The 14437-nt window shown below is 35.0% G+C and overlaps 1 protein-coding gene across 6 annotated transcripts in view; it reads left to right on the forward strand.

Annotated features, from left to right (window-relative positions):
* Nucleotides 1–14437, forward strand: part of CSMD3 (CUB and Sushi multiple domains 3) — a 1242277-nt gene that overhangs the window by 791979 nt on the left and 435861 nt on the right. For all 6 annotated transcript variants that reach the window (XM_027064013.2, XM_027064014.2, XM_027064015.2 and 3 more), the window contains 3 exons: nucleotides 1614–1796; nucleotides 6644–6970; nucleotides 10738–10932. In XM_027064013.2, the coding sequence (XP_026919814.1) occupies nucleotides 1614–1796; nucleotides 6644–6970; nucleotides 10738–10932 (705 nt within the window). The remainder of the gene's footprint in view (nucleotides 1–1613; nucleotides 1797–6643; nucleotides 6971–10737; nucleotides 10933–14437) is intronic.

Raw genomic sequence — 14437 nt, forward strand, 5'->3', positions numbered from 1 at the left:
CTTAACACATTCTAACACCCAGGGATCTAACTTTTCCTGTTCTACAAACTAGCCTAAAGACCAGTCAAAGTTGCAAAATTACAAACCTCTTTCTCTGATATTACACCTGGATAGGGATAGAATTATACAAAAATCTAGAGTAAAGTCACTACGGCATAAGTAAAAAGAAAATATCAAATCCAGTGTATTAAAGGAATCATTGTACCCATATGTGGTTTCTGCTAAAAATATAAGGGTGTTCAAAAGTTAATCCAAAATTATTGTTTGGTTAAAGTAAGAGCAAGTTATAGAATACCTTTGACAGCATACTACCACATAAAGTATCATACATACGTAAACAATACTATATAGTTGTAGGTAAGATTTTTATATTCATATAAATATAGATGTTTATAATATTCCATATTATGTGTGTCTATGTATAATTATAAAAGCATGGGGAAAGAATCGGAAAGATACACACTAAATTGGTGCTGGTAGATTGCAGAGCCAACAATGTATGCTTGGTGGAGTATCAGAATAGAGGCCATAACTGTATCTCCAACTTTTGCCTCTTACTGGTAATTTTAATTTTTTGGCTGTAGTTTTGAGAACCGTATTAATGTGATTTCACGTGAATTAAAAACCTAAACAACCATCACAGTAATTTACCACTGACATTCATAGCTTCACGTGAAGACCCCAGACATTTGGAGCCTCTTTGAATACAAGTTAAGAGAGTGCTTTCGTGTGCTTTTAAGAGAATTTTAACCAACCTTCTTCATTTTCATGCATATAAAAAACATTTCTGGAGGAACGTATCTGGGTAATTTGGAATACAAAATTGATAGCTGTCCTAAGGAGTTTTTTTGGGGGGGTCTCGTAGGGGAAATAATTAAACCAACAAGTGTCAGGGAAAATGGCTGCTCCTAGGGGAAGGGCATTCACTGAGAGCTGTAGGAGCGCTGAGGCAGACATTACCTCACATCCTGGTCATGATGTAAGCGTTCACTGCATCATGTACGGATGAGAAATGTTTTCAGTATTTGGGGGAAATACATACATGTGTACATATGTGTGTGCATATATGTAGTGCAGACAAACATTTAAATCTTGTCATAATTGTGCTGTTGGGCACAAACACTGGCCGGTGCTCTGATGACCTCAGTTCTCTCATCTACAAAATGAGAGAACTACATTAATTGTTCCCTAAAGGTCATGTCATCAAATTGTGTTCACAGGGATAGCAAAAGAGGGGCACCTGGGAGGCTCAGTTGATTGTGTCTGACTTCGGATCGGGTCATGATCTCATGGTCTGTGGGTTCAAACCTCGCATCAGTCTCTGTGCTGGCATCTTAGAGCCTAGAGCTTGCTTCAGATTCTGTGTCTCCCCCTCTCTCTCTGCCCTTCCCCTGCTGTGCACTCTCTCTCTCTCTCTCATTCTCAAAAGTAATAAACATTGAAAAAAATTAAAAGAAGAGTAGCAAAAGAAAAAAAATTAAATTTGGAAAATGTATTAATCTTTTTTTTCTGAAATATCTCAGATATAGAGAGTGTACATCTACTAAACTGGGCATGCGGATATCATATGCCTAAAACCGTTGGAAGGTGACTTTAATCTTCTATTTTTGCAGAAATTGAAAAAGAAAGTTGTGGTGATCCTGGTACACCCTTATATGGAATTAGAGAAGGAGATGGATTTTCTAATCGTGATGTTTTAAGGTTCGAGTGCCAGTTTGGGTTTGAATTAATTGGAGAGAAATCCATTGTTTGTCAAGAGAATAACCAATGGTCTGCAAACATACCCATCTGTATCTGTGAGTACCAAATGCTTTGCTTTCTGATAGCATATGTTACCCTGTCCTTGCATATAATTGCTTTTGTAATTAATTGCAAAGAGCTGGAACCGTGTAATTATTTTTGAATGAGTAGCACTTTGTGATACTATCTTTAACAAGTGTGCTTATGCCAAATTATAAATTTCATTAAAGATTTAAATAAAGTTAACATAGTTCACTTGGTAATTGCAAAATATATATTACATCTGTTCTTATAGAATTTTATTGATGGCACTTTATACTTTATAGATAGGATACCTCTTATGGAAATTATACATCTGAGCTAAATCTAGTAGATTCATTTATTTATTTTAACAAGATAGTATATGCTTATTTTCAATCAGAAACACTTAAAATATTTAAAGCTTATATTCTATGTATAATGCATGAACTTATTTTTACTTGTAGATGCTCACACTAACGCATACTTATGTGCTGTTTATTTATATTGCACAGAAAAAAACTCCATTAATGTTTATGATATACAGTATAGTTGGATTAAAAGAATGTATTTGTTTAAATACATGAAAACATTCCAATGTAACTACAACAAAAATATAATTTGTATTATCTATTGATATACTTTTAGTTTCAGTTAAATACCAACAAATGCAACTTCCCAGATATGGGTGCAATATGGAAAATTTTGCTTTTTGGTTTTGACTATTCACTATTCAGTGGTAACGTAGAAAGCCAATACTCATGAAAATAAAAAAAAATGTTTCTTATGTAGCATTCTGAAGTTATTTAACGTTTTTAAAGAAGTAACAGAACTTTTAAAGAGACTACAGGTCATCTAATATATATTTTGCATAGTTAAAAATAATAGGGGTGCCTGGGTAGTTCATTTGGTTGAGTGTCTGGCTCTGGATTTCAGCTCAGGTCTTGACGCCCGTGTTGGGCTCTGCACTGAATGTGGAGCCTACTTAAGATTCTCTCTCTCTTCCCCTCTGCACCTCTGCCCTACTCATGCAAGCGCTCTCTCTCTCTCTCTCTCTCTCTCTCTCTCTCTTCAAAAACAAAAACAAAACAAACAAGTAAAAAGAAAGAAAAGAAAATAGAAAATAAGCAAGCAATACTATCTCTCAGTATAGTGTCTGGATACATATTGCAATGATACCTAATCTGATGTTTTAGCAAAGTGGGTATTTTTTGAATGTTCCAGAAATTTCCCTAATTAAAATATGTTTTGCTTGCTCTTTAGGGAATGTAGGAGAGGAAGAGAGCATAGACCTCCTCAATAGATCCCTCTCCTTTAATGTCAGTGTTCATCCCTAACCAAGATCACCTTGTGAAGTTCCTGCTGTGAAAGAAGACAATATATTAGGAGAATTTGATTGGATTTCGTTAGCATTATGGAAAACTTAGCAACACTTCAAAAGATTTCACTTAAAGACCTTTAGTTCTAGTTATTCTTCCATGGAGACAATGTGTAATATGGAGAATCTAGTAATGTAGTGTTTCACACCAAAAATAAAACTATTTGGGGCATCTGGGTGGCTCAGTTGGTTAAGCATCCGACTTCGGCTTGGGTCATGATCTCACGGTTCATGGGTTTGAGCCCTGTGTCTGGCTCTGTGCTGATAGCTCAGAGCCAGGAGCTTGCTTTACATTCTGTGTCTCCCTCTGTCTCTGCTCCTCCCCCTGCTCATGCTCTCTCTCTCTCTCTAAAAAATAAACATTAAAAAATTTAAAAGAAAATAAAAAATAAAACTATTTTAAGTCATTTAAGAGATGCTAAAATACAGTCAATAAAATATTTAAAATAATGCTGACTACAACAAATTAAACTCTTGAAATTCTAGAGAAGACATTTTTTACTATTTTTAAAAAGAATAAAGTCCTAAAACTTGATATACGATAAATATGTAGTAATGAATAGTTTCCTGTATACCAACAATATCTAATTTGAAAATGTAATTGAAAGTTAATTTAGTCAGAAAAATAAAATTATAAAATATGTAGAAATAATTCTTACATAATTCCAAATAACTCACAGAAAATTACAAACTTATTCAGAAAAGGAGAGTTTATGGAAAAAAAAAAGAGATAGATGCATGTTACAGAATGAGAGGGCATTATATTAAATATGTGAATTATATAGGAATTGCCTTGAAATTTCAGTAAAAATCCTAACATAATTTCTTTGAGAACTGATGTAATGTGCTGATACACAGCTAGGTAAAAAAACAGGCAACAATAGAATAGACATGAGACTTTTTTAAAAGAAAAAGTGCCTATGTACTAAAGTACATAAAGATACATCTAACAATATTAAGTTACTACCGTAAAATTAATATGGTACTCACAGAAATATAACACTGAGTCAAAGGAAATTACAGTAACAACTTCATCTAATACAATTAAGGGTTTAGAGTATTATATTGGCATTGGCCTATTTATCTGACAAAGGAGATCAGCATGACAGATTTTGGTCATCCCTTGTCCCAAATGGGGATCATTTAGATCAGAGACTAGCAAACTTTTGCGTGACAAATCTAGCCTGAAGCCTCATTTGGAAACAAAGTTTTACTGGAAAGTAACTGTGTACTTTGGTTTACCTGTTGCACATGGCTGCTTTCCTTGCTATAGGAAGAGTTAAGAGTTGACTCCTGCTATAGTGGCAGACTTAAGTAGTTGCAAAATAGACCATGTGGCTTATAAAGCCAAAGGATTTACTATCTGTCCCTTTACAGAACACGTTTGCTGAGCCTACATTTAGATCAAGGGTTATAGAATCAGAAGATTCCTGGATGCAGGCAGGTAAAAGTATGAAAAGGGCACAGGACTAGGTACGTGTGTCCCCATTATGGAAGTGGTAGGCAACTGTAGTGCATTCACTTTTTCAAAGAAGCTAGAACTCCACATTTTTCCGCCTCAATGTGAAATAGATTGATTTTAAAATGTGACTTCAAATTTTTGTATAGGCATAAGAAAAAATTGTATCAAACACATTTGCAGTCTGGATCCAGTCCAGTGGCTATCAGTTTCCAAGACGTGGTTTTAACTCCTAACATCGGTCCGTACAGACGAGGCAAGCTTAGGTTAGAAAGTATTTATTTAAAATGATAAATAATTATACATGTATAATAAGTAACTGATTATATATATATATATATATATATATACACACACACATATATACATATACGCATACATATACACATATATACACATATATATATACACATATATACACATATATATATAATACCTATTGTTATTTTACATATTTTATACATATATGTAGGTATAGGTATATTTTTGTCTTTATATTTCTGCAGATAGGTAGATATTGGCCTAATTTCTGAATGTTAATAAAAGATCTGAACTTAAATGCAATATAAAGAAATTATTATTTTTAACTCAAATTAAAACAAATTATGCTAAAATTATTAACAGAATAATGTAGGAATACTATATGAATTGTAATATTGAATGAATATTATAAACTAAGTGTTCATAGTCTTAAATATCAGATTTCATGAGCCTATAATTCCCAAAAAAGAGAAAATGGAGGAATCTTCATATTTACTAGTAGGCAAAGAAGGGCAAATTCATAATATGAGATATCATTGTTCCTATCAATTAAGAAAGGTCAAATAGTCATAATATTTTATGCTGGTGGAAGTTTTGTACTCTCTAATGTATTAATTATATTTCAGTGTGAGTTATATTTCAGTAAAAGTTAATACAACTTTTCTAGACAGAAATGTAGCAAACTATTTTCAGGCCTAAGGTTCATACTCTTTGTAAATAAAATTTGGTGCAAAATTAGATGAGTTTGATTTTGTTTAAATTATGTAATAAAAAACACCAGAAGACAATACATCATTCCTTTATGATTTCTGCTATGCACTAAGACCATTTACTTTTCTGTTTTTTATCTTTTTTCAACTTTCTAAATGTTCTGTGTGATACTTTAGCTTAGATGTTTTGAAAAGTTAAAAGAAAATTGGAGAGGGATGGAGCAGGGGCAGTGAGAGACTTCATCTTAGAAAGGTGTGAGTTTAGTTGTTTTTCCAGCATTAGCCACTAGTGGTGGATGTTTATAAAAGTTAGTTTGTCTCCTTTGTCTCCTTGTCTGTGTTGTAAACTCTTAGAGCTTCCCATGGCAATGGTAGGATTGAAACTCACCTAGTCACCACCCTCGTCCACGTTTTGTCTGTGCTACAACATCCCAGTTCTGTTAATATCTGCATAATATTTTTTGTCTTCAATCATTTGATGAGCATTATTGCTTTGTATGGAAATCTGTATATATTTCACCATTTTTTTTTTTTTAATTGAGAAAGAGAGAGAGAGAGGGAAGGAGAAGGGCAAGGCAGAGGAAGAGGGAGAGAATCTCAAGAAGGCTCTACAATCAGCAGCTCAGCACAGAGGCTGCGTGGGGCTCGATCCCCCCAGGGTGAGATCATGACCTGAAGCAGAAATCAATCCAGAGTCCCTTGCTTAACCGACTGAGCTATCCAGGTGCCTCACCAGTCTTCTTTCCTACCCAGGTGCCTCACCAGTCTTCCTTCGTATGCAAAGAAACAAAAACCTTCAACAGCACTCTAACATAAATATGATAGATGTCTAAATAAATTGCCTTTATTACTCCTATGATATTTTTGTGCATATTTAAGCACACGGCTATCCAAAGTAATAGTTGCCTTTTCTAATATGTGAAAATAGTAACCTTTTTTTCTCTGTTTTATAAGATAATTTACATTGTTTAATCTTATTTTTTTCAAGCTACTAATTGGTTATCATAGTTGTAGAATGTGGCAAAATAAGGTGAGATATTACTTTTGAACATTTATTGTATTTTATAATTTTAACAGTTCCTTGCCTGTCTAACTTTACTGCACCAATGGGAACAGTGCTTTCTCCTGATTACCCAGAAGGGTATGGAAATAATTTAAACTGCATCTGGACCATAATCTCTGATCCAGGGAGTCGGATACATCTTTCTTTTAATGACTTTGATCTGGAATCTCAGTTTGACTTCCTTGCGGTTAAAGATGGTGACTCTCCAGACTCACCGATTCTTGGAACCTTTACTGGGGCCGAGGTGCCCTCCCATCTGACTAGTAATAGTCATATACTGCGATTGGAATTTCAAGCTGACCACTCAATGTCAGGACGTGGCTTCAACATCACTTATAACAGTAAGTTTATCTTTTCCATATAATGTATTTCTACCAAGTAGAGCTAGAAAGGAATCATGTAAACCAGCTCTCTGGTTCCATAGACAAGGAAACTTAAACAATGTTTTATATATATATATATATATATATATATATATATATATATATATATATATATATATAAATATATATATATTCAAGTTTATATATATATATATATATATATATATATATATATAAACTTGAACTAGTTCTCCCTCAATATATATATATAATGTACCAGGAACAATTCTTCATTTCCAACCATATTTTACTCCCTATTGTGTCATTTCTCTTCGTTTGTGAGAGGCCTGATATTAAGGAAATATGTTTCAAATATTATGATGTCAGCCAATATATTAGTTTATTCTATTAAATCTTATAAGCATAAGATCAAACCTAAAGTGTATCATATGCTTTGCTCCATTATTGGTGTGCAAACATATAAGGGAAATAAATCTTTCTTTCAAAATATTCATAAACCAATAGGGAACCTTAAACCAATAATGACAGCACGGAGTTACAATTCTAGAGATGAAAGTCACAAGGCTGAAATTCACAAGAAACATTACAGAAGAGAAAATCATTAACATAGGAGCAGTAGACCACTGACCTGCCACCATGGGGAAAAAATACCTTAGAGATTAAGAGCATCCTCTCTACAGTGAAACTATACAACTTCAAATGTTGGCTTTGCCCCATTTTTAGGTTTAAAATTGAGCCTCAGTGTCCTCACCAGTAAAACCATCTTTGGTTTCTATAAGGAATAAATTAGGTGATGCAGGCAAATAATTTGTCATGGAGTAGATGGTGCATAGTAAATGCTCAATAAACATTAGCTGTCATTGCTTACTTGCCTTTTGAACTACTACCTTAACATCTTATTTAATTGTGTTTACTATGTTGCTATATTTTGACATTTCTTTGAGGTTATTTACCTATTGTCGGCCACTCACATTCTTTGTATTTTTTTTGAAAAAAAAATGCCAAAAATATAGCAAAAAGATGAATCACATGAAGGAGAATATATCATAGTAGGTTAATATACTCACATACTAATGCTTCTGTTTGCAGATGTTTTTCTAAAGAATAGAACACTACTGATTTTTCTTGTTTTTTTTTTTTTTTTTTCTTCCCCCTCCCTTGAAGGTACCACACTCACTCTGGCACATATTGACCAACTTGATGAGTTAATATTTGTTAATATTTGTGACATTTGACAATAGGATCTAGTTTCCTGTTCTATAAAAAAGAATTGCAATCTAGGGGTGCCTGGGTGGCTCAGTCGGTTAAGCCTCCAACTTTGGCTCAGGTCATGATCTCACTGTTCATGAGTTCAAGCCGCATCAGGCTTTGTGCTGACAGCTCAGAGACTGGAGCCTGCTTTGGATTCTGTGTCTCCCTCTCTCTCTGCCCTTCCCCATTTCACTCTCTTCCTCTGTCTCTCTCTCAAAAATAAATAAACATTAAAAAAAAAAAAAGAATCACATCCCTAACCCTGACAATCAGTGCTGAGTTTTGGCAATTAGTAACAGAAAGTAGTTACTGCCTTTTCCAAGTGTCACTAGTGGTGAAATTGTCAACATGTAATTGTATATCATTAAAGTTAAATTAGCTGTGACATGTGTCATACAGACTGCTGTATAAAAGAGTTGCTTTATCTGAAAGCCCTTTTAAAAATATTTCATATGTGTATATATATATACATATATATATATATGTATATACACACACACACACTTATCTATTTATAATTTTTATTTTGTCTTCAAGGCACATTATTTTTAACTTTAATGTTTATGGTACCTTCAGGGAATTATGGAAATATGCCTCCTTGTTTCTTGTTCTGTGTCTCTAGTAAATAATTTAATTGATCATATGAAAATTCTTATATTTAATGTTTTCTACTGAAGTTATTTTTTTTCTGAAAAAAAAACTTATCAGGCATTATATATAGAAACAACAAGGCTTAATCAATTGCAGTTTTTTTTGTTTTGTTTTTTTGTTTTTTTTGTTTTGTTTTTTTAGTTTTTCTATTTTATTTATTTATTTATTTATTTATTTTTCAATATATGAAGTTTTTTGTCAAATTGGTTTCCATACAACACCCAGTGCTCATCCCAAAAGGTGCCCTCCTCAATACCCATCAGCCACCCTCCCCTCCCTCCCACCCCCCATCAACCCTCAGTTTGTTCTCAGTTTTTAAGAGTCTCTTATGCTTTGGCTCTCTTCCACTCTAACCTCTTTTTATGGTTTTTGGGTTTTTTAGAATCACAACAAAAACCAATAATTAGAAATAAATGCATCTACAAAAATATATTGTCTCTATTTTAGAATTTACCTTAATATTCTTCCATACCATGTAACTTAAAAATGAGGAGAATGGTAAATCAAAATTATATAATTTATGAACAATATCAAAGTAATGATTAATGAGAAAATTTAAAATAACTGCATGTACTTATGTAGCATGAATATAATAATGTAAATACCTCACAAACTATTTTTTACACATTTAGATTTTGCTATTTTAAATATTCTTCCATTTGTATTGTGCTAATTTAAGCATTTATGGTGCATGTTTAGTCATACAGATGAATAAAATGAGAAATTTGGAGGGCTCACTTAATCTATAATCTTCAGAAATTCAAGCATATTAATATGTAAGCATATTGTCCCTACACTGCTGCTGACTTGCTAAGACTTACCTAAATATATCCTGGGAGACACAAAATAAAATAAAGTGGCCCTGAATTTAAGAACTCACATTCTCTTGGGGCGCCTGGGTGGCTCAGTAGGTTAAGCATCGGACTTCAGCTCAGGTCATGATCTCACAGTTTGTGAGTTCGAGCCCCATGCCAGGCTCTGTGCTGACAGCTCAGAGCCTGAAACCTGCTTCAGATTCTGTGTCTCCCTCTCTCTGTTCCTCCCCCACTTGCACTCTGTCTCTCTCTCTCTCTCAAAAATAAATAAAGATTAAAAAAAAAATTTTTAAAGAACTCACATTCTCTTGCGACATGAAACAAATAACCCAAGATACAATATGTTGTTGAGAAAAAAATTAGAAGCCGTACAAAGGGATACATTTCAATCCTATCTCTCTGACCTGAGGCAAATACTTATCTGTTGCTGAATCTCACATTACTCTTTAAAGTTCTAAATGTTAAATGAGATAATGACATTTCCAAAGCTCCTTATAGCAGTGGCTAGAACATAGTAATTATAAGAGTTAGCTCCCTTCCCTTTTCCTAGATGGCAGAAAATAGATGACAAATGGAAAATTAGAAAGAAATTTTAAGACTTTCATACCAGATTGGAACATTTCACTATAGCCTCACAAGACTATTTCTCCATTCCAAGGAGTAACATCACGAAAGTTTGCAGTGAGATGTGGTCAACGTGCTTTGTATTCACAATAATTGGAATTCTGACCAGTTTATACAGAAAATTTTACATACCGTAAACCCCAGTGATCTCCAGAAGTAAGCAGAAACAATTCTGTTTTGAAATGTAATCTTAGATTATAATTCATATTTTAAAACAATCATACCTATTTACATCATGGATATACATCACAGGCAAACAGGGTCAAAAGGAGAGGCTCTCATTTTTTTTTCTTTTTTAAAAAGTAAAGGCTTATCTAGAAATAAACATAATCTTTTCAAAAGTCGGTTTTTCTCACTCCACATACACAAGGGTCCCTCTCATACTGCTAGTTTGTATGTTTTTGTTTGTTTCCTCTTCTCCAGCATTTGGGCATAATGAATGTCCTGATCCTGGAATACCAATCAATGCACGGCGGTTTGGGGACAACTTTCAATTAGGAAGTTCGATTTCAGTTATTTGTGAAGAAGGATTTATTAAAACCCAGGGAACAGAGACAATTACGTGTATTCTTATGGATGGAAAAGTAATGTGGAGTGGACCAATTCCAAGATGTGGAGGTAAGTGCAATGGTCAGTGAAAATTATAACCCCATCGTTGCAGGATTTTTTACCACAATACCCGGGACTCGTTGTCTCACCACTTTGAAGAATGAAGAGGTGAACACAAAATGAGCAGCAGGCCAAAATTCCTTAGAATGTAAGATCAGAAAGGAAGAAGAGTAGAAAAGCTCTCTTTACAGAGAGAGAACATTAGAAAGTGAATGCCTGTGCCTATAGGCAACAGTCGCTGTTGTAGAAGGTTCTGGTCAGCACCCACTCCCTCCTTCCCCCTTGTTCCTCCTCAGGTTCTACCTTATTGGCTTGATAGCTCTAGGTGCTGGGTTGTCCATTCCTGATTGGCTCGTTTCCATTGTATGAGGGTGGTCTATGGCCATACTTCGGTCTTTTGTCAAATTCCTGAGAGAAACCCGAGAGGAAGTAGGTGGGGTCTGTTATGTTCTTAAGAAGAACCTTAGGCCTGGGGGGGTTTTGCTGTGGTCAGATACTCCCAACATTGTTACAAAATAGGTGTTTTTCCCCAACCAGGGACCTCAGGCCCTAATCTTTCCCTCTCTTCCTACTGAATCCTATCTTCTTCTATTATACCATCATCATTGTGCACTGGAAACTGTATTTAACCATATATGCATATATACATTAGGTATATGTGTTAAACAAATTACACTTTTAGTTTTTCATGTTAAAATAATTGCTTAGAAACCTTTTAAAAAGTCCCCTTTAAAAAGAACTCTTAGCAAAAGGTATATATTAATAAATGGTAAATATTGGTTGCATGTGCAAATTCTCTTTAGGGTACTTCAGAGTTACAGTTTAGTACACTTTCTAGTTTCTAGTCATCTTTTTTCTTGGTATTTTAACTATTTATGGTATCGATATTGAATCTTCAAAAATGTGTTAACAATTATTATTTGCAATAAATAAATTTATGCTAAAGCAGCCATTATTTAAAATGTGTACTTTTTGTCAGCATAGTTCACTAAACATTTTTTTTCAATTTTGATTTACTCAATAAGATACAGTCAAGAAAATTCAAAGGAATGTATGTGCGTAATGTATGCGTGTGTGTATGCAACGTTTGAAAGTTTACATCTTTGAATATATACACTTATCTAAAGTCACTAATTATATTGACAAGAAGGAAGGATGATCCTGCTTAAAAATAAAATATACCAAGTATAGTGTGTCAAATTATTTATTAAAAAAATTTTTTTTTACATTTATATATTTTTGAGAGGCAGAGAGACAGAGCATGAGCAGGGGAGGAGCAGAGAGAGAAGACACAGAATCTGAAGCAGGCTCCAGGCTCTGAGCTGTCAGCACAGAGCCCGTCACGGGGCTGGAACTCACAAACCACAAGATCATGACCTAGGCCAAAGTCGGATGCTTAACTGACTGAGCCATCTAGGCACCCCTATAGTGTGTCGATTTAGAATCTATAGGTTGTGTATATGAGGTGTGGAGCTTCATTTAGAATTGTCACATTGGGATTAACATTCTTCTTTTCTCCTTCCACTCCAGTACCAAAGGTTACATATCTATTTTATTTAAAAAGATGTAGAAGGGGACACCTGGGTGGCTCAGCCCATTGAGTGTCCGACTCTTGATGTCAGCTCAGATCATGATCTCACAGTTGTGAGATCAAGCCCCATGTCCAGTTCTGTGCTGAGAGTGCAGTCTGCTTGGAATTCTCTCTCTCTCTCTCTCTCTCTCTCTCTCTCTCTCTCCCTCTCCCCCTCCCCCGCTCACACTCTCATAAATAAATAAATAAATATTTTTTAAAAATGATATAGAAGAACTTTTACTAAGGAACAGATAAACTAGAGCCAGGAAACACTTTTTTGCAGATCACCATGTAATGATTAGGTGATAATTTTTAAATAATTCTTTTTCTTGCTCTCCTAATTTTTCTTCTTACGTGTGTCCAAACTGACAATGAAATTTTATTTTTTTCTTTTTCAATTTCTGGCTGTTAAATTGAGAATATTTAATGTATAATTTTCAGAAGTATAGCAGACTTCATTGACTAATACAGCCATGACCTACAAATGCTGCCATTCATTGAGTTGAACATTTTCATAATGTCTCGTGATGAACTACTTCAGACCATGCAATTATGCTTTCTTATTAGCCCCTTCAATTAGCACCGCCTTCCTCTTCTAATCACTTTCTCATTTGTAATATTAGGGACTGAACTAGATGACTTCACGGTTCTTTTCCAAACCTCAATGGTTATGAGTTTAGTCGGGGCTACCTTCGCGATGGTTATGATTGTGCTATTGTGTTTTCAAACAACATGACAGGATTGCCCAATAAAAGGCTGAAATAAAAAAAGAAAAACAGAAAGTAATGTTCATTTTTTCCCATTATACTTTGCCCTTGAGCACATTCATTCCTGAACAGTTGCTGATCCAAACTTGAGGAATCAATCAGAAAAGCCTACACTAGTATTTGAAGGAAAAGTAGGAGATGGAAGAAAAAAATGGGTTCAGGCCGAAGGAATGCCACTGATTCAATGTACTGGAGTGGAGGATAGAGGCTCAGGGTTTGATGATAATAAGAGGGGTGCCAAGCATGCCAGGCTTTGCAAACAATCCTGGATGGATTAAAATTATCCTGTGGCCAGAGGGAAGCCACTTCAGCTCAGAAGTGATATGATCAGAGCCTCTCCCTTCTCTGCCCTAGGAGTTGTATACAGGCCAGTGGACAGAAACAGAGACCACCTCTGGATAACTGTTGAGTCTGGTTAGAGCCTCATCTGCCTCACTTGGGTGTTGGTTGAGAAGCTACTTGTTTCCTAGCTGAAGGGGGAGTAAAAATAATGAGCTTGACACCAACAAATCTTTTTATGAATCACTGTTTCATTTGAGAGAACAATTTTAGCGAGATTTTTCACTGTGAAAAATGAATGGTATTTAACCTTTAAACACGAGTGAAACAAATATTCTGAACTCTAATTTGGCACAGGCCAGGAGGCCCTTGTGACATCCTAAAAGAGCTTTGTGGAATTCCCGAAAGAGAGTATTTTTTTTCTGTGTGTATGAGTGAAATTACAGACACTTGGCTCACTTTGCCAGTTTCTGGATTTTATCCCACAGTGGGAACATGACTAACACTCAAGTTGGAGACAGGGAAGGTAGAGTCAGAGTGGGCTGAAAGCGAGCTTACCGTGGCACTGGGCCAGGTTACCTGCCATATCCCAGGCCATGTTGTGAGGCAGTTTCCACCCAATAAAGCAGACTGCTGTCAACTCCTGTATAGCTAACTCTGGTGGGTGTAATTTCTGAGACTCTAAGGTTTGTAAAGATTTCCTTTAGTTTTAGTTTTGCCTCAATTCCACTTAGTTGTGAACAACCAAAGCCTGAGACTAGCCGAGGAAAGCTCATTCTTTTTCTCTCCTAATGTGTTTTCATAGTGGTGGTGGTTCTACCACTCAGCTGCTCCCACTGATGCAAAAAACTATGTCAGGGAGCCCTCTCTGCCCAACTTCTTTGTCCTTTAGACC

This window comes from Acinonyx jubatus, chromosome F2 (genome assembly GCF_027475565.1).
Source record: "Acinonyx jubatus isolate Ajub_Pintada_27869175 chromosome F2, VMU_Ajub_asm_v1.0, whole genome shotgun sequence".
Taxonomy (NCBI): domain Eukaryota; kingdom Metazoa; phylum Chordata; class Mammalia; order Carnivora; family Felidae; genus Acinonyx; species Acinonyx jubatus.